General features: G+C 48.2%; 2 protein-coding genes and 1 long non-coding RNA gene across 5 annotated transcripts in view; 2 read left to right on the forward strand and 1 right to left on the reverse strand.

Annotated features, from left to right (window-relative positions):
• Positions 1 to 20,120, forward strand: part of ARHGAP17 (Rho GTPase activating protein 17) — a 134,148-nt gene that overhangs the window by 39,574 nt on the left and 74,454 nt on the right. For 2 of the 3 annotated variants that reach the window (XM_042921942.1, XM_042921945.1), the window contains exon 1: positions 7,225 to 7,394. The exons of the other annotated variant lie outside the window; for it this stretch is intronic. In XM_042921942.1, the coding sequence (XP_042777876.1) occupies positions 7,342 to 7,394 (53 nt within the window). In that variant the 5' untranslated portion in view covers positions 7,225 to 7,341. Of the gene's footprint in view, positions 1 to 7,224; positions 7,395 to 20,120 lie in introns of those variants that run through there. 3 annotated transcript variants of the gene reach the window in all.
• Positions 3,089 to 7,343, reverse strand: LOC122210308 (thyroid receptor-interacting protein 11-like). Its single transcript, XM_042922932.1, has 3 exons — positions 7,118 to 7,343; positions 6,245 to 6,327; positions 3,089 to 5,819 (listed from the first exon to the last, which is right to left on the reverse strand). The coding sequence occupies exons 1-3, from the start codon at positions 7,341 to 7,343 to the stop codon at positions 3,507 to 3,509; spliced, it is 2,622 nt and encodes an 873-aa protein (XP_042778866.1). The 3' UTR covers positions 3,089 to 3,506.
• On the forward strand, positions 8,840 to 12,424 carry LOC122209779. The gene is made up of 2 exons (XR_006197749.1): positions 8,840 to 10,308; positions 11,335 to 12,424. It is a non-coding gene; the product is annotated as an uncharacterized LOC122209779 (long non-coding RNA).

Genomic DNA, 20,120 nt, shown 5'->3' on the forward strand with positions numbered 1-20,120 from the left:
AAAGAAGTAGCCACTGTTTTTTTAAATTAAAAAAATTTTTTTTTAATGTTTACTCATTTTTGAGAGACAGGGACAGAGCATGAGCGGGGAAGGGGCAGAGAGAGAGGGAGACACAGGATCTGAAGCAGGCTCCAGGCTTCCAGCTGTCTGCACAGAGCCCGACGCGGGGCTCAAACTCACAAACTGCGAGGTCATGACCTGAGCCCAAGTTGGATGCTCAACCGACGGAGCCACCCAGGCGCCCCTAAATTTTTTTTTATGTTTATTCATTTTTGAAAGACAGAGAGAGAGCACAAGCAGGGGTGGGGTGGAGAGAGAGGGGGACACAGAATCCCAAGCACCTCCAGGCTCCGAGCCGTCAGCACAGAGCCCGCCGTGGGGCTCGAACTCACGGACCGCGAGATCATGACCTGAGCCGAAGCCGGATGCTCAACTGACTGAGCCACCCAGGTGCCCCATACGTAGCCACTGTTTTCAGTTTAGTGAATACCTCTGCTGTCATTAAAAGACAGTCTTTTCAAATATTAAGAAATTTTTATTTAACTTAAACCAAAACTATAAATATATTGCATTTCGCAAAAGGCCATTTTGTGATAAGGTACACACACATAGTGACTTGGTTTCTTTCAAGTACTGTCTCCTCTCTGGCTTAAGAATCCTGTATTGCTTTGAAAGGTCTTTTGCCAGGTCAGTCCTCTTCCCAGGTGACAGTATTAATGGTGTTGTACATGGGTAAAGTGTCAGTCACAGCATTTAGAAGATGATGCCCACACCCATCCGTTTCCGGTCCAGGTGGGTTAATAAGAGACACAGCAGTGGCCGTGGCTTGGGAAATCCCATCTGTTTTTCTGGGTGTGGATCCAAGGGTAGTTTTAAGACATGGTGGTACTTTTTCTAAAGCCAGTGCTTTCCTTCCTGCTGAATCTGGAGGCTTCATGTCATGAGCAGGGAGCTTGGGTGGTGGAAAAGCTAACTGAGGTTCGGTTTTTAGAAATTTTACAAAAAGTCCTGGAAAAGAATTATCGGGCATGGATTGGTGATTCGATTTCACAGGTGTGTTGGGGGCACCTTTGGGTCCAAACCACCCAGTCATCCATCCGGTGACACCACCTTGTTCCTCATTTCTTCCTCTTTGATACCCAGGGTGCATCCCATCAGCCATAAAACTTCACGACGTTCGTGTTCCTGTGCTTGAACATATCCAGTTAAGAGTTTCCTTATCAGGATTCTATCCACCTCTCGGCGTCAGTGAGTTCATTAATTTCTTCTGCGCATCATCCGGTATTTCCTGTTGGATCTCATTTTGCGTTTTGAATTCTTCAATTTGGTCTTCCTTCAGATCCAAGACAGCATCCACTTCGTTTAATCGTCCCTGCAATGACATCAGTTTTCCTTGTAGGGTGTCCGCTTTTTCCATCCATTGGGCTGCTTCCAGCTTTAGCTTAGCTAGTGCTCCAACGTGCTGCTTTTCTTGTTCCTGGGAGGCAGAAAGCCAGAATACGCTTTCATCTTTTTGCCTGCTGACCCCGTGTAATTGCTCCTGCGGTGACGCTATCTGCAGACTGGCTCGATGGCTCGCATTGTCCATTGCGTTGGAAGACAAAACTAGCTTCTCCTCCGATACCATGGTCTTTCTTAGTTTAGCCGCTCTGTATTCTGCGGCCAAAGTACCGCGCTTACGAGAATCTTCGGATCCCAAAGCGTGGCGCTGTGATCTCTCCAGCTCCTGCTTTAGGTGTCATTCTTTTTCACGTGGATGTTGGATCTCATTCTGGAGGGCACAGGTTTCCATTTCTTTGTTTCGGGGCCCACGTGACTTCATCTCTCTTCCCGCTGGAACGTCGCTGTCTTGTCCTGAATTGATGTAACTGCATTTACAAGCTGATGTAATTGCCCCGTCTTGCCCTGTTCTTTGTCTTTCAATAGCCCTTTCAAAGCAAGCACCTTCTCTTTCGTTGGAGCACGCTAGGATTCTTCCTCTCTCTGCACCATTAAAAGCTGCGTATTTGTCTCTGGTAGTGCTTGATTTTGTGTCTCCCGTTCTCTAGATGTTTCCACTCTTGTTTCATTGTCCTGTTTTCGTTTACACACGTCCATTTCAAAATTTGATATTCTCTCTTTCAGATTGGTTACTGCCTGCCTCAAAAGTTCCTTTTCACCCACTTCGCCGGTGAAATTCTCGTTCAGGGGAAGCAACTCATCACTTTTTCTGCTTTGGGAAAACAGGAGCTGTTTTTCCTGAAGTAAGTTTGGTAAAACATCTCGCTTCTCCTTGAGCTGCTTGATCTCTGAATCGGGGTGTTCGTGTTGTTTTCTTTCCAGTTCTGAAGGGGCAGCAGTCGAATCAGACAATCTCTGGTTATCGTCCTGGAGGGTTCTCACTGTGGCATCTTTTTTCCTGCATTGATTTTCTTAGCTCTTCTCCCTCTTAATGGAGCAATGGAGAAGACTCACTCGATACGTCAGACTTAATTGCCTTAAGAGAGCCTGCCTGCTGACTCGGATGATTCGGTGGAGGGCTGGAACGAAATGATGGCGAATTTCCCTAAAAGCAGATCCTTGCCATTGCAAAGCTCTGCGATGCTAAGCTGAATTTGTGTCAGTCCTGTCTCTGAATTTTTTTAGTTTGATTTCGTTTCCTTCGTGACTCTGGACCAGCCCAATACAGGTCATCTGTAGTTTAGGATTATTGTCACTGTGAGTTAGAACCCTCGGCTGAAGTTGTTGAAGATGTTTCTGAAGCTGGGGTGACTCCCGCTTCGTATTTCGTACCGAAGTCATCAGGTGCTCTTTCCATTCTTCCATGATCTTAACCTGCTGTTTTAATCTGTCCCGTTCCTGTAGAAGCTCCTTGACCCCATCGATATTAACACCTGTAACCTCATCAGCAGTGCCGGATGTTTGCAAAATTGCCAATAAAGCCTGACATTTCTGCCTTAATGCATCCACTTCAGTGTCTTTTTCTTGAATAACGTGCGATAAATTCTGAATCGTTTCTCTAAACACGTCCTGGTCGCTAGACTCAATTCTAGTGAATCTTTTCATCTTACAGCTTCATGAGATATGCTTCTTTGGCAACAATTCTGTCATTTTGTGATACTCTCTGTTCAGATTGCTGTTTTCCCTAGTTCTCCTGGAAGGCAGCTAATACTTGTTCTCTTTCCAAAGCATACCTTGCAATGGCTGCTGAAGGTTTGCCACATTCTGGTTGTAGGAAGCCACAGATGTCCTGCTGGGGCGGTCCTCTATCTCCAAATCTTTTTGCCGGATAATCTGAGTGAGTTTACCAGTCTCATCTTTGGATAGGTGATCAATCTGTTCAGTTAATGAGATGTTCTTTTCAGTGAGGAGTTTAATCTCCAATTCTTTTTTTGTTATGTTTTTTTTTATTATTTTTAGTCTCCAATTCTTGTCCTTTTGTTCCTTTTACTTAATCTTTCAGTTTCAGCTTTAGATGAATCATGCTTTTCACTTCCGTGTTTCTACAGGAAGATGCTGAATCGTTGTTACTTGAAAAAAGTCAGAATGTTTTGTAGGAATGTGCTGGGTTTTTTAAGGATCTGGGTTTTCATTTCCTCTATTGTGTCCTGCAAAATCTTAATCTCCTCATCTTTCGCTGAAAGGAGCTGAGCGTGTTTAATGTTCATTTGCTCATGCTGGCGTGTGAGATCATCTATCTTCCGTTTCTGGTCTTGTAAAGCACGAAGCCATTGCAGCTTACCCTGGCGTTGATCCTCAATGATGTTTTGTTGTTGTTTGATTTCGTCTTCCAGACAAACTCTTTCTGCATTCAGCTGATACACCTCGCATTCCAGTTCCATGATACGGTCTTGCGTTTGCGGGTCGACCACAGGTACAGTTTGGCTGTCTTCTCGCAGACACTCCAGTTCGTCTTGCAGAAATTCATTCTCTTCTCTCGTGGATGCAAGACAAATGTCTTGCTCCTCCACGGTTTGCTGTAAAATTTCGTTTTCTCTTAAGACTTGGCCGTACTTCTCTAATAGCTCCTGGAGCTCTGGCCTTCTTTCAAGTTTTTCGATACAGATTTCTTTCTCTTTAATAAGTCGTGTCAATCGCTTATGCTCCTCCAAAGCAGAGGAGAGCATTTCCTTAGTTTCTCTATGGTCGGCATCCATCTGCTCAACACTCTTTTTGAGTTGTAGTATTTCATCGTCTTTCTCTTGACTGCGTTGAATTAAACACTCCTGCTCTAACTGGGAGGACGACTTAGACAACTTATACGTGTTGGTCAGTTCTTTAATAGCTTGCTCATACTTGGCTGTTTTCTCCAACAGCTTCTTTTCAGCCCGGCACAATTTTACTATTAACTGTCCTTTTTCTATTTTTAAGGCCCGTGTAATAGATTTTTTTTCCAGAGAATTCTTATGGTTACAGACAGTAGTTTCTTCCAGCCGACGTCTTACATCTTCAAGCTCCAAAACCAACTTTCCATTTTCCACCTTGAGGTTGCAAGCAGCTTTCTTTAAATTGCCATTCAGCTCTTCCATTTCTGAAAGGCTTTGCTGCAACTTTCTAACCGTCGTTTCCCTCCCCTTAAGTGAGTCATCTTCAACAGTATTGTCAGAGTCTTGATTCAGAGACGGTGCTGGCTCCTTCTCAGCTCTAGCAGATTCCTCCTCCTCTTGTTTAATATCTTCCTTAAGTTCAGCGTTCTCCTTCGGGATGTTTAAATTACGTATTTGCGACGGATCTGACCGATGCAAATCATTAACAGCCGATTGACTTTGAGGTGATTCTTCGTTTTGCGCATCTAACTCTTCAGCTGTGTCCATCTGCTCATCTTCAAATGGACAAGCTCCCTTTTCGTCATTGAGATCGTGTTCCACTTTGCCGTTGATGCCGTTGCCTTCATTTTGTTGTTCTGATAGCTGGCCTCTCATCAAAACCCTGGGCCGTGTAGTTTGTTTCTGTCCATCGAGCTGCCCCAGCTCTGCTGTTGGGAGTTCCTTCTCGGTCCTACCCTGAGTGGATTTTTGTCCGTCGGCCTCCAAGTTACATCTGAAATGCTCTACTTCTGAATCCACATTCACACCTCCTGGAGCCGTACGTTCAATCACTTCCTGCTCATGGCTCACTTTCCAAAGTGCCAGTTGAAGTGCTTCCCGTCCTTGACCTGATGAGCTTTCTTGTTCTAAAACGTAGACTCGCCCTTCAAGTTTCAGATCGTCTCCAATGAGATTGTCACCCTGGGTTAAGCTACACCGTGGCGTCATCTCCTTTTCCGCATCGGACAGCACTTGCCGCGGTCCAGACACTTCTTCCACTGCTGTACTCTCGGAAAGAACTCTTTCCTTTTCCGTCACTGTATCACTTGGCCTCAACGCGGAAGGCTGCGATTCACATTCTTCAGTCCTTTCTTTCTTTTCCTCATTTACCCGGTCCCATTCTCTCCTTAAAGCGTCTCTCTCACTTTCTACCGAAGATAATTTGTTATTGATGTATTTTACGGTGTCCTCAAGTTCTTCAATTTTCCTGGTAGACTCCACTTTTTCAGTCTGTAGCACTTGAATGGTGTTTTGCATATCCTCAATGACAGACTCATCAGCTGCTCTGAGTACAGAGTCGTCCTTCTCTAACAGATTTTCCAGTTCTTTGATTCTTTTTTCATAGCCTTTTGCCTTTGGATGGTACCTGCGACGTATTTCTGCCAGTGTCTGTTGATAGACGTTCTGCAGTACTGCCTTTTCAAGTTGATGGTCATCGATGGCCTCATTTCGATTCTGTTCAAGTTCCCTGATGGTAACCTGCAGTTTGTAGATTTCATTTTGCTCGTCGCTATTCGCTCCCGGTGCTGAAGTCTGGGAAAAATGCTTCCGTGGCTAACTTCAGCCTCCAGTCTTAAAACTTGATTTGACAGTCTGCTTATTTCTTGTTATGACCAAATGAGGTCAGCAAAGTCCAGGTCATCCCCCGGGGAAGCTGAAGCAAAGTAGTTGATACCGTAACCCAAGGAAGGGGACGCTGTGGTTGATCGAAGGGCTGATTGGAGCTTCAGCAACTGGTTCTTGAGCCCTATCTGTCTCGCTTTAAGAAGTTTCATTTCTGCCTCTTTCTGTTGTAGCTCGTATCGGTAGCTAAGAGTCTGCCGCTTTATTTGAAGCTCCGAGGCTTCATACTTCTCTTCCAGATGACTACAAAGACGTTTAAGTCTCTGATTCTCCCATCTTAAGGTTTCCTGACTCCCTTCACTCTCTTTTCGGTCAGAGTCAGGCCCTTCTCCCACCTTTTCGGTTCCCTCCATCCGCACATCTTTGATGACCTCAGAGATGCGGTCAGTGAAGGAAGCCACACTGCCACCCACTTGCTCTAGGGGATGGCCCAGGCCACCAAACGAAAAGGATATCGCTGCGGGTCACGGAACTGACCTGGTCCGCTCTGCAAAAAGCGTCCAGCGCAGTCGGACAATCCCACTAAGTTTCTCTGAAGGAAGGCCTGCGCCAGGCTAATAATCAAAACAGAATCAGGCATTTCTAGGCAACGCCACACCGCACACGGGGCTGCTAGGGTCCACGTCAGCCCTCCCCACGACCTCCCACCCCTTACCCTCCCCCCAATGCCCCAGGGGCCATCCCTGGCGGTCCCCAGGTGCCTGTGAGCACATGTGGTCAGAAAATGAGCCTCGCCCTCGACTTTCCCGCGAAGTCAGATCACAGTACACAGGGCTCTGTAGTTTGTGGTTTCCACGCAATGATTTCTTTTAATTGACATAAAACATACACAGTGACACGCACCCATCCACCTAGGGGCTTAGAGAAATGTCTACAGCCACGCCTAGGCACAACCTAAGGGGGGCATCCAGAGGCTCCTGCGTACCCCCACCCCCTTCCCGTCTTCCTCCCCCCCCCTCGTCCCCCCCCCCCCTCCCGGAACGCCCTGGGCCAGCCCTGCGGGGACAGCGCGTCCCACGCCCTGGTGTGGCTGTTCCCTGCCTCCAAGACCGCGGGGTCACGCTCTGGCGCCTGCCGCCCCCTCCCACCGGTGCGCGGCCTAGCCGGCCTGGGAGTCAAGAACGCGGGGGCGCTGTGACGCGGGGCGCCGGGGGTGAGGGGCGCAGAGGGCCGGGCGGCGGGGGCCAGGCCGCGCGCCGCGCCCTAGCCTGGCGCTCTTCTGCCAGCCCGGCCCCGCGCGCCCCAGGCGGGCGGCGCCGCTGGAAGTGACGCGGCGAGGGCGGAGCTCCGGCCCAGAGCCGCCGACGCTGCCGCCGTCGCCGCCGCCACCGCCGCCGCCGCCTCCTCCACCTCGGGGGGAAGCGATGTAGCCAGGCCAGGCCGTCCCCCGAGCTGCCCGGCCGGAGCCCTGCAGGCCGTCGCTGTCGCCGCCATGAAGAAGCAGTTCAACCGCATGAAGCAGCTGGCCAACCAGACCGTCGGCAGGTGAGTGAGCCGCGCTGGGCCGGCCCTGAGCGCGCGGGCCAGGGACCAGGGGTCGGGGTCGTGGCCCGGGCCGGGACGGCCGGCTCCCCCGCGGGGCCCCGCGCTCCGGCCCAGCCGCCCGCCCGCTCGCTCCGCGCCGGGTCCGCTGCGGGCCAGGGACGAGGGCTGCGCCACACCGCGGCCTGTCGCCCAGCTCAGGGCCGCCGCCCGAGCCCCCGGGAACAGCGGGGCGGCCCGGCCTCCCGGGACGCCCCCCGCGCGGGTCCCCGCCGCCCATTGTCCCGGCCCCGCTGAGCATCGTCCTCTGGGGTCTGGACCCAAGCTTTCCCCGGCCCTCCCCCCCTCTCTCGGGGCTTTGCCTTGGGCGAAAACTCGGTAACCGGTGTGCCCGAGGCCGGGCGGGCGCGGTGCTCTGGGGGGCGGCATTCTCAGCCTTTCCGGGTCGCCCGGCCGCTGCCGACCGAACGTCCACCTCCAAGTGCCTGAGGGCAGTCAATAAGTAAGGGGCGATCAGAGCCCATCGGAGCCGCTTAGGGAGACTCAGGACTCCCTTGGAGGCACTTTGGAGGGTGTGCCGTCTCCCAACCGTGGCCCCTATGGACCGGACTGCTCAAGTTCTTGACCTGTAGACATTCGGAACCGGGAGGAAAGAATTGTGGAAACGCCTTGGGCAAATGGAAAAACAAAAAGAGGGGGGGCTTTCAAAACAGCTTTTCTCACTTTGGATTGGGCAGCAAATCCTTCTCCAGGTTTCTCTGGTATCGCTTTAATGCTTGACAGGAAACTATCGATGATGAAATGACAGAAGAGACCAGAGTTTGTAGTGGTTTTGAGAGCCTCTGGAGGTTCATTATCGTGTGCTGTGTTATCTAGGGTAAGTTTTTCAAGGTCTTTCAGGGCAGTGAGCTGTCCTGTCCCCGCTGACTGTTTATTCTGAGAAGGGGTATGAAAGTGTGACTTTTTCATCGCTTTTTCTTCTTCTTTGTTTTCAACAGTTGAGTAAAAGGGGGAGTTTGGTTTGGCCAAAGCACGTGGGGACACTTCTTTTCTGTGTGTGTCTGAAAATACTTTTACTTCCCCTTGAGCTTTCTATATTTGCTTTTTACAGTTTCATTTCCCCACCTAACCTTTTTGCTTAGTTTTGTTCAATTTCGTTGCTACTCCCACCCTATTATCTTCGTGTGCACTTATCCTGTTTCCAGAGTGGATCCCTGTCCCTAGAGCCTAGCAGTGCCTACTTTTCTGTCGTTTGTAGGAAAATGATAGAAATAACGAGTGCCAAGGGGAAGGCAGATGGAATAGTCATGGGGCCCAAAGCTTCAAGCAGGCATCCGTGAATGAGTTACAAGATAACTCCTTAGGAGTTTTGTCCCCCCCCCCGCCCCCCCCTCCCTTAGCATTCTCAGTAACATGCATTGTGAAATCAGTATTTAGTGACTATGAAGAGACATCTGTCACATTGTCGTTCTGGCCAGTTTGTACATCTCATGAGGAAAGGGGTGTTTGCTCTGTTTGCACAAAGTTCTGAGAATTTTCAAGCTATCAAGCCGCTCAGGGTCTCTTTGGCTCCGGCTTCCTCTGTAGCAGGTTCTCCCTTCACGCTGCCGAATTACAGCCATATGTGCCTCCTTTCGGTTGCCAGAGGCCGCCGAGCCTTCTTCCCTGTTAGCCTCTACCTGGAAGTCTCCAAAGCTCCTTTCACCTCACCTGCCCTAGACCTGCCTCCTACTCATTCTTTAGGTGTCCAGGCAAAGGTCACTGCCTCTAAAAGACCTTCTCTGATGCTCCATTGTGGATTGGAAGTCCCTCTCCTGGCCACTTACATACGTCCGCATAGCACCTGTTTTTCTATAATGCAAGGCCTGTTTACTTGTTAGTATTCTCCATTAGACTGAACGCCTTGAGAGTCCTTGCCGTCTTTCTGTTTCCTTGGCCAGCTCTGCTGTGGCTCCTGTCATATGGTCGATTCTCCATAAACATTTGTCAATCTAGCACACATCTAGATCTTACCAGATCGCTCCGGTGGTGTGAGCCCAAGAATGGGAAAATGAAAGCTGGATAGAGTAAATGGTGATTCGTGCTAGCATTGTAATTCTGGCCCTGACCTTTGACTCTGTTTGAAAATCTTTATTGCTAGATGCCAGTGGAAGCAGCAGCTGTTACAGAGCTATTAGGGGTGTGGCCATTTCTGCTCCCAAAGCCAAACTGTTTACTGGGGAAGCTTTGGCTTTACTGCTGTTGATTCCCTCGACAAGTTTGTATTATTTCCACGTCAATAATTACGAAGGACTAGGGAGGAAAAAGGGAGGCGAGAGAGAGCCTAGAATTGTAATTGTGTGTTATTGGCGTAGGCATCGGGATTGGGATTTGAGGGGTATTGGGGTCCAGAGGAAAGCTAGAAAGCAGAGAAGTTACCTCCCCCCGTCCCCCCGCCCCCCCGCCGCAGCCAGGAGTGATATTCTGTGTGTGAGTGGCTCGCCCATTGTGTCTGTTACGGATGCATAGAGTTCTGAATGGTGTCTTGCGAGGAAATATTCTCTTCCGAACAATGAGGACCTCGTGAGTCACCCCACAGTGAGGTTCTGTGGGATGGACGTGTGGGAGAATTCGTAATGGGTAGAAGTGAGTTCTCATGATGCAGTTTGTGGACAATGGGTGCATGAGTCTGTTTCGGAAGATGGTTTGTGTATCACAGGCGCAAGGACGATGCAGTGGTCTCTTGAGTGGGGTATCCCAAAGAAGAGAATTACGATGGTTGACTCACGCGTTCAAGAGACCCTTATCGAGCCCAAATTATGTGCCGTTGTGGAAAGTAGAAAAGAATCCAAGTGAATACAAACGCGGCTTCTGCCCTGAAGGGGCTCCACAGACTTGTGGAAGAGATAGGCAAGCAAAAATGATTATACACCATGAGGTAAGTCCTTACAGAGGGATGGCGAACACACTAAGGGAAACTCTACTCTTACTGGAAGGAGAGAGGTAACACAACACAACAAAACAAAAAAAACAGGAGAAAATTTGACCAGAGCCTTTCCCCTCTATCTTTCAACACTTCTTTCAAACTTCTGTTGTATTGAGTAGGTCCCTTTTTTTTTATTAAAAAAAAATTTTTTTTTTTAAATATTTATTTTTGAGAGAAAGGGTAGACAGAACATGAGCGGGGGAGAGGCAGAGAGAGAGAGGGAAACACAGAATTCGAAGCAGGCTCCAGGCTCCGAGCTGTTAGCACAGAGCCTGACGCGGGCCTCAAACCCACGAACCGAGAGATCCTGACCTGAGCCGAAGTCAGACACCTGACCCAGTGAGCCACCCAGGTGCCCCGTAGGTCTCTTTTGATTGTCAGTAAACCCACCTCGAGGGGCGCCTGGGTGGCTCAGTTGGCTGAATATCCTGCTCTTGATTTCAGCTCAGGTCATGATCTCACAGTTCCTGGGATCAAGCCCCGCCCACGTCAAGCTCTGTGCCAATGGTGCGGAGCCTGCTTGGGATTTTCTCTCTCTGCCCCTTCCCCGCTCTCTGTCTCAATGACGAAAAAAGAAAAAAACACACAAAACCAAACCAACTGGAATTGTTATGAGCCAAGCTGCGAATTTGATTGGCTCCTATGTGAGGAAAAGAGTCCAAAAGCAATATAATTGCAGCCGGGGCTGGATCCAGGGGTTCCACTCTTTAGGGAAGCTGTGTCTTTAAGCAGGAATCGCCCCCCCATCCCTACCCCTCCACCCCCCGGCTTCCAACATCTTCAGTTCAAGTCCCAGAGGGACAAAGAATACCTTTCACTGTGGCCAGAGCCCCAGGATTGACTCTGAAGGTATCTGATGGGGTCAGTGGCCTTCGCCTGGACATGGAAATGGAGTCAGCCCCACCCACGCCACAGGGGCCTAGAATGGGAGAGTGCTGAGCCCCCTCCCCCGCAAGATAACCGGGGTGTTCTTCCCAGCAGGAGGCAGGAAGTGTGGTCTTTTCTAGTCCTGCTAAAAGGAAAGAAAGAGCTTTTTGGAAATCCGTGGCGCAGAGAATCCAGTAGCTGCGGATGGCAGTTGGCGTGGAGGGTGTGGAGGAAGGGGTGCACCGAGGTGAGGAACCTGAGCGTTTGGTTGTGAGGTCGATGAGTCCAGGAGGACAGGAATCTGGGGGCCTAATAGCAGAGTTGACTACGTGGGTGAGGCTCTGGAAGGGAGTGTCTCTTTGGGTGTAGGTTTCTGCCACGATTGAAGCTCTCCCTGGAGGCCTGAATGTTCTCCTAGATAGTAGCCTTTAGATAAGTCAGGGTTGCAAACTCCAAGCCTCAGGGGGCCAGGCTAATAATAATAAAAAAATAAGAGCGACTTAGACCAGGTGAGGGCCGTGGGGGACCCGACGGTGCCTGTCTTACCAAAGGGCCGCGTGAGAATCTGGGCCCGCTGTCGGGCCCGACCTTTGGAGTTGTTGAGAAAGGCCCAAATCCTTCTGGATTTTCATAAAGATTAGGTGGCATTTAATGCCAATTGAAAACAACCACCAGGACCCTGAATGGGACTAAACAAAATACATCTGTGGCCAGAGTTGGTCTGTGGGTCACCAGTGGGCAGTTGCTTGTGTAAAAGGTTGGGGAGGTGGAGATTCCTGTGGTGATTTTTCTCTTTTTCCTCCTGCACCCCACCCTCCTTTTACTACCTTCTGAGTTCTTGGATTTGTCGACGAGCTCGTCCTTTCCTTTACAGAAACGTTTCAGAGATCCGAGAGTAGCAATCATCACTACTTCTCTCCTGGTTTGGTTTACCAAGCGCTGTACCGAACCACCTGGCCTGGTCTCACCTACTGACGCTTGTTATCATTTCTGGTTTAGAAAGAAGAAAAATGACCTGCCGTTGTCTGCCTGGCCAGCGAGTGGCCGAGGCAGGACTTGGGGCCAGGGTGTGACTCTGGACCCTGTGTGTTTCCGACTGTAGACACTGGGCCAGCTGCCCGCCAGGGAAGGGTTCGTGTGGATGAAATGTCTTTGGTGCTTGCTGACTTGCTGGGCTAGATGCTTTTGAGTCAAGTCTCTCACTGCCTTCTCCACAGCAACTCCCAGAGGTGATGTTATTTATTCCTGGTTTAATGATGAGGAAGCGAGGACTCAGAGAGGTCATCGGGCTAGTTAATAAGAGTGCTGCTGTTCATCAGAAACCAGGGTTCTGCTTCCAAAGCAGATAGGAGTCCTTCCTTCACACAGGCAACTCTTTGTTTCAGAAACCCCGTGTTAGAATTCTGTGTGACGACGTTTCCACAAAATCCTGGAAGCTAGGGGTTGGATGTTGCTCTTGTCCAGGGGCTCCTGCCAGGGATGGCCCCCTGGGGGACATTTGGCAATGGCCGGAGACATTTTTGTTTTTGTCATGACTTGGCTCGGGCGTGGGGTGCTCCTGGCATCTGGCGACACAGGCCGGGGATGCTGCTGACCAGCCTACACCGCCCAGGACAGCCTCGCCGCACAGAATTATCTGGTCCCAAATGTCAAGAGTGGTGAGGTTGGGAAAGCCTGGTGGAGTCCTTTGAGATTCTGGATACGTGAATCGTGAAAACCAAAGGTCCGTGATGTTTGCCTGCAGGGTGAAGATGCGTTCTGTTTGGTCTATTTCTTATGTGTGGAAGTATTAATGACAATCATTGGCCCACATTGAACACTTGGGAGTTTTCATATGGAAACCTGGGCTTCCTGCTGCTTCTCAAATCTTGCAAGACCTAGTGAAGCCTGGCATCGCACCCTTGTGCAAGGACACGTCGTCGTAGCTGCAGCTGCGTAGGTGCTGTCCTATCCGGGTGGGGCATCGACCGTCCAGTGTGCCCTGGTCCCTACCTGGCTTGTCCTGCTGTGGTATGTTCCTTGTGGACCCCTCCCTGCTCACAGGTCTGTAACGACCTCCTCCAGGAGCAGCGGAGTCTCTGCCTCGCGAGGTAGCCCGTTGCGTTAGGGGCAACGCGAGTCAAAGGCATCTCTGCCCGTGAGTCCCAGGGGAGTCCTCTGGTGCCACGACGCCTGCGTCTCTCTTCCGCGAGACGGCCCTTTCTGTATTCGGCGTCGCAAACTGCACACCGTGTCCTCGCTCTATCAGCGGTAACATTCTCCACCCCTCACCTATTCTACACCCTGACTTCCTCCGCCTTTTCCAGGGGAGGTGGCTGTGCTTGGTTCGCTTCAGTCTGAGTGGATCCCGTCCAGCCTCTGCATAGAGCAGAGGAGGAGAGGAATGTGTTCTCCCCGCGACTTCTGAATCCGAGCTTCCGTGGCCTGGTCATCCACTTTACCTCCTGTGAAATCAAACAGGGTTGTTTATAGGTGCGTGAAGAAAGTCCATGGTTCACTGAACCAAAATGAACCCTAAACAGATGTGGTCATGTGTGGCCTTATGGCGTTGGTTTTACACGTGAAAGCAGCATGTTATTCTAATAGGAAATGATGTCTGTGGTCGTGGTTCCCAGTGTGTCCACGGCAGCCCCCTGCCCCTGAGATTGACATGGGTATATGGTATAGGGTCCCAGAGTCAGTATGCACACCACGCAGTCTTGTCGGACTGGCGATGTCTGGCCTTTATCATTCTGTTTCTTTTTCTCAAATGTAGGCAGGTGCCATCGTTATCAATCAAGTATAGATCCATGTACAAATATTGTTACACTCCTATCTGCTGTGTGTGTCTATTTTCTTAAACGTGGGTGTTAAAAGTACAACAGGCCCACGGTCCTTTTTCCAAAAACCTAGGAGCCAGATGAGTTTTGGAATTCAGACGTTTTCAGATTTTATTTTATTTAAAAAATATATATTTTTTTAACGTTTATTGATTTTTGAGACAGAGACAGAGCATGAACGGGGGAGGGTCAGAGAGAGGGAGACACAGAATCTGAAACAGGCTCCAGGCTCTGAGCTGTCACCACAGGGCCTGACGCGGGGCTCGAACTCACGGACCGCGAGATCATGACCTGAGGCGAAGTCGGATGCTTAACGGATGGAGCCACCCAGGCGCCCCTTTTTCAGATTTTAGAAAAGTAAAAATGTACATATGCTGTTACTGTATAATCCATGGTGTGGGTCAGCAGCCCTTTGTTGAATATGTTAATATTTCTAGAGTGAAAATATAAAGGTACTTCATGCTAAATGGAACACTTAAAGATTGTAAATGGCTTCATATTAGTTCAGGTCAAGTTTTGTTACCAAATAAGTTACCAAAAAACCTTGTTTTTTAGATTTCAAAATGATGGATAAGGGGTTATGGAGCTGGTTTACTCAGTAGTAATGCTCCTATTGAGAGAGTCTGAGATGGTTTTTTGTTGTTTTGGTTTTTTGCCTTTTACTCTACGTAATGCCCCCTTACTCCAAAAAGTTAGAAACCTCACAATGATGTTCTGTAACTAGGAGTCACAGACTCAAGTGCTAGGCAGGTAAAATTAATAAGCGAAGGGAAGGTAGATGTAAGGCAGTAGAGAGAGGCGAGGAATAGCAAAACTAGCTCATTGCAGGGGCTTGCTTGCTCTTGGCAAGTCTAGCTACCTGTGGACATGGTGAATGTGGGTGCAGGAACACCCACCTTCCCACTTTTAAGGGTACTCCAGAACGCTGATTTTTTCGTGAAGTTTATTGATACTTAAGTATCAGCAATGAAAAAGGAAAAGAAAAGAAACCGCTGGACGTAGGCCAGAGGAAATATATCTGCAAGCTTTATCTGGCCTTGGGCTGCCTGCTCTGACCTATGGTTGCGAGACTGATTCTTACCGAATGAAAAGTTGGACTGTGGTGTTTTGGTAGTGAACGCTTTCTTGAGATGGGGATGGGACGTTTGCTTTATCATCATTCGTTGTGCTTTACGTATATGTCACATAATTTTGCAGTCAGATGCTCTACCCCTGAGCTATACCCCCTATTATATAATTTTGGAGCGCAAAATATTTCAAAAGAAAAAAACACTGGAGCACTGCCTTATTTTCTAGCCACTGGGAAGTTTTCTTTCTCATCTATGAATTTGAAAGTTTAATGTTATTTATTTTGGAAAAGGGAATGAGAACCCGAAGTTAAGATAGGGCCCTCTTTTTTAAAAAGTTTGAGTTAAGGGGGGTTAGATTATAATGTCCCTGCCTTTCCAGGGCCACAGTGATCTGAAGTGCCATTGCATGTCCGCCCCTGTATTTGGACTGGGAGGTGTGCCTCATCTTCTGTCCTCTCAGACCGTATCCCTGGTCCTATCCCCATACCTACCGCCCCACGGCTGATGACTTTCAACTTGATGTCTTTTTTTTTTTTAAGTTTATTTATTTATTTTGGGAGAGAGAGAGAGAGCGAGAGAGAGAGGGAGCGCACACAAGCAGGGAAAGGGCAGAGAGAGAGGAAAAGAGAATCCCAAGCAGGCTCCATGCTGTGAGGGCAGAGCCTGACGCGAGGCTCAAACTCACGAACCGGGAGATCGTGACCTGAGCCGAGATCAAGAGTCTCGGCTTAAGATCAAGATGCTTGATCAAGACTGACCCCCCTCTGGGTGCTCCTTAATTTTATGTCTCTAGTCCTGGCATCTCTTCATCTCCAGATTGATCTTTGTCTTGAACTTCTCTATTTAAATGTCCTGCTGAAATTCAGCTCATGAACTGCATCCTCAAATTGGCCTTCTTTCCCTGTATTCCTTAAGCCGTGGGTCAGCAACCTCTGGCCTGTAGGCCAAATCCTGCCCACTGCCTGTTTTGTGAAAAAGGTTTATTGGATCACAGCCACGCACTGCAGCAGCACAGTCAAGCAGATCTCACGGTGACCGAATGGCCCACGGAGCCCATGCTATTTACCGCCTGGCCCTTCGCAGGAAGAGTTTGTGGACACCCGCCCTGGTGCACTGAATGCCGGAAACCGCATCTCCTCTGTCACCTGCGATCCCCCTCTTTCTCCTCCATCTTCTTCATATCCAGGCTCTCCCTGCCATCTGGCAGCTCTGCCTCTGGACCATCTCTGACTTGGTCTCTGCCTCTCGGTGGCCTTAGTTAGTTCAAGCTTGCGGGGTCTTTTCTTTCTTTCTTCTTTTTTTTTTTAATGAAATGTACTGTCAAATTGGTTTCCATACAACACCCAGTGTTCATCCCAACAGGTGCCCTCCTCAAGGCCCATCACCTGCTTTCCTCTCCCCCCCCACCCCCCATCAACTCTCAGTTTGTTCTCCGTATTTAAGAGTCTCTTACGGTTTGAACTGTTTTGTTTTTTTTTTTTTTTTTTTTTTTAACCTGGACTCACAATTGTCTTCCAACCGGCTTAGCTAGCTTGAGCTGGATTTTATCCATACGTGGGACATCTGGGCCTCCACTTTGGTCTGACATGGCCAATCGAAATTTTAATGGTCATAGCTATTCCTCTCTAAATTATTTTATTCTGATGACATCATGACATTCGGAGGACATTTTATGTCATCCTAGTATTGCTAAATTGTCTTTGAAACGATAGTGCTATCATTGAGTTACGGTGTGGCAAATAATTTACACTGGATCGTATGTCACCGTGCGTGATATGATGAATGTCGTGTTTCACTGTTAGGCTGGTAACATTAGATGCTGTCTTGTAAAAAATCTACCTATTTTAATTTTTTCTGCTAAGGTTGGAATGAATGTGTCCCATATTTGTATTTCTTGATGAGTTTTCTATATGTGTTATTTGGTCATTTAATTGCCAGTTGTCAATTTCGTTTTTTAATCCCCAGTTTCGGTTCAACACCTGTCTGCTGAGAACCTGTCAAATGCTGGGGTGAAAAAGATAACGGATTCCTAGGAATTTGAGTGGGGAGAGAGACCTACAAGCAGATAATTTGAATACAGCCGGTTGTACTTATTCTAGCAGGCCTTAGGAAGTATGAATGCCACATCTTGATTTATTTATACATGACAAGGTAAACAAGTTCACGTTCTTATCCTCAGGTACATTACGTAATGGGTGCAGGGACAGAATCTTGAGGGAACGCATTCACGACTAGGTACAGGTTTGAAACAAGATTCAGAAAATAAAGCGGATTCTGTTGAAAATCCGACCGACCCTGTGGTTTATAGAAGAAACTGCTTTTGAATAGGAGGAGCCTCTTTGTAGCCAGTGACACGAAAACAATATTAAGTTCATCTCAGCTCTCCAGGTTTCAAGACTCGTTTCTGAAGTCTTGCTATTCCCTGTGAATTACAGCTTATTCATTACTTGCCGAGACTCCTTCCTTTTGATTGGTCCCAGCATGTTTCTCTCTGTCCTTTCTCACAGTTCTTTTTTTTAAGTGTCTTCCTTATCAGAGATACTTCGGCCTGTTGTCCACTTGATCTCTCCATTCATGTTTCATTAGCAGTTTTTCTATCATTTCTGAATGGGTTCGTTAAATTTCTGCCTCCTAAAGAGTTTATAGTAGAAATGGTAGACTGAGTGACCAGGTACTCAAATGAAAATAAATGTTCAGAACTGCACAGAAATTCTTCTAAGCAATGACCAGCTCCCTGTCAGTGTGAACATTTAGAAGTCTACCAACTTGGTACCTGCCACATGGTCGCTGGATACTTTGATGCATAGACAGGACTGGCCACTTGAACCCGTGCCCGTCTGTACCTTGGGGAAATACACGAAAGTACTTCTACTTCACTAGGTACGGTGGGTGCAGGATAGATGTAGCGTGGGCGCTGGCATGGGGTCGCTGAGACGTGCCCAGGGGTCCGTGAAGCCTTCTCGGACATGGGACACCTGAATAATCTTGAGAACAGGAAGGTAGGGGTGATGGGTGGTAGAGAATTCCCAGGGAGAAGAAAAATTCTCGGGGGAAACCTAACCCACTGACCATCTTGTCCTTTAACTTCATGTTTTGTTTGTTTGCTTTAAATTGGAAAAAGGCAACACTATCTGATTGCTAGCAGTGGAAAAAGTCTGTCCAGCTCTTATTTTCCAATGAGGTAGTGAACTAACGGCTGTTTGTAGATCCATATGTTCTTAAGTCCAGAGCAATTGTGGTGTTTAAATTCACAAGCCTCTGGATGCATTTCCATCCAATAGATAGAGTAAGTTGGTTCTTAAAAGCTTTGAAGCTCTAAAATCAGGGGGCTTAGGTGGCTCATAGTTAAGTAACCAGCTCTTGATTTCAGCTCAGGTCATGATCCCACGGTTCATGGGTTCGAGCCCCATTCCGTGTCAGGCTCTGCGCTGATAGCTTGAAGCCTGCTTAGGATTCTCTCTCTCCCTCTCTCAACCCCTCCCCAACTTGTTCTCTCTCTCTTCTCTCAAAATAAATCAACATTAATAAACAAGGTTTAAAACCAGTGTACCCTTATTTTCTTTGCTTAATAAAAACTGACAGCCATCTTTCCCCAAAATAGACAATTTTTAATTTTTTCTGCTAAGGTTGAAATGAATGTGTCCCATATTTGTATGGGAAAATCTGTGGAGGCATCATTTCTCACGGTGAAGCTTCTCATTTCCTTAATTTGCATCATGCTTGTTCATCTCCCCTTAGAACCTTTTCACTACTCTCACAGCTTTTACCTTCTTGGACACGCTAGGATGTGTAACGTTCCTCAGACAACCCCAAGATGGCAGGACTAAAATACACGAACACCTGTGACCGTGGACGTCAACTCTTAGAGACGGGCAGTATCAATCGGCCTTTGTGCTCATCGGTGGAGGACCATTGTTCGAAAAGCTTCCGGGCCAGTTTTGGGGGATCGTGGTTTGAGGACCGCTGCAGTAGAATTGGGGGAGCCCATATGTGCAGAAGGTTGAGGAAGCCAAGCTGGTGATTGAGGAGGTGTCCTGTGGTGGCAGGTGAGCCAGGACTGTGGAGGAAGGGGAAGGGACACGAGTGAAAGTCGAGTCAGGAAGCAGGAAGCGATGGCAGCAGCCTAAGGGAGAGGTGATGGCCCCCAGAGCAGGACAATGGCATGGGACTGACGTGAGAAACTATTTAGCACCATGGCTTTAGGGGTGAAGAAGGGAGGGGTTGGCGTGATTCGGGTTACGTCTGGATGTTATTTACTGAAGTCGGTGACACAGTGATTATTCGCTTTTCCATTCGTTTCAAATGCTTCTCTTTTTTGAACCATAGAATTCTCACACCTGCCTCGACTTTCTGTTGACTTTGTTTTCATTGACACGTGGCTTCGGGTGGGTGTGTTTGTGCGCACCAACACCACACTGTGCTAATAATAACTGTGGATGTGTAATGTGTTCTCAATCTGGCAGAGCTGGGCTCCTTTGGCTTTCCTTTTTCAGTTGCTGTCTCCCATTTCTGTGTAGAAGTGAATTTTGGTATCGTTTCTAGTCCCTAGAAAAATGCTATGATTGTGATTGGTCGAGAGCACATTAATCCATATATTTAGTGGGTCCCTGCTATGGGATGGGTCCTGAGAACCCAAAAATAAGTAAATCCCAGGCATTGATGGCCTGGCATATCTGTGAACTAAACTTTGGGGAGGATTGATGTCCTTTCCCATGAGCCTGGCACGTCTCTTTCTATACACAAAGGTTTTCTGTGCTTCCTGAGGGCTTTGTTGTCATTGGAAGAGTGCCTAATTAGTTCAGTTGGCAAACGTGAGTGATGTTAATGTCTGTCCATATCTTTATGTACTAAATAAAGATGTGCTAAATTAGTCACAGCTGATCATTTTTGTTACTTCTTTGAATTTCTACGTATGTATTATCTATGTTTTTATTTCTCCTTTTCCTTTTCTTTCAGCAATTTCTTTTTCATCCCTCATTTAATTGGTTAGACTCGAAAATAATGTGTA

This window comes from Panthera leo, chromosome E3 (genome assembly GCF_018350215.1).
Source record: "Panthera leo isolate Ple1 chromosome E3, P.leo_Ple1_pat1.1, whole genome shotgun sequence".
In the NCBI taxonomy this organism is placed as follows: Eukaryota; Metazoa; Chordata; class Mammalia; order Carnivora; family Felidae; genus Panthera; species Panthera leo.

Bases quoted from the DNA above. Each gene is read 5' to 3' on its own strand.
- LOC122210308 (XM_042922932.1), bottom strand. From the start codon at position 7,343: ATGGCGGCGACAGCGACGGCCTGCAGGGCTCCGGCCGGGCAGCTCGGG. The intron at 6,328-7,117 runs GCTAGGGCGCGG...GCCATCCCCTAG, and splicing joins GGCTGGCAGAAGAGCGCCAG to AGCAAGTGGGTGGCAGTGTG. The intron at 5,820-6,244 runs GTGGGAGAAGGG...CATTTTTCCCAG, and splicing joins GGATGGAGGGAACCGAAAAG to ACTTCAGCACCGGGAGCGAA.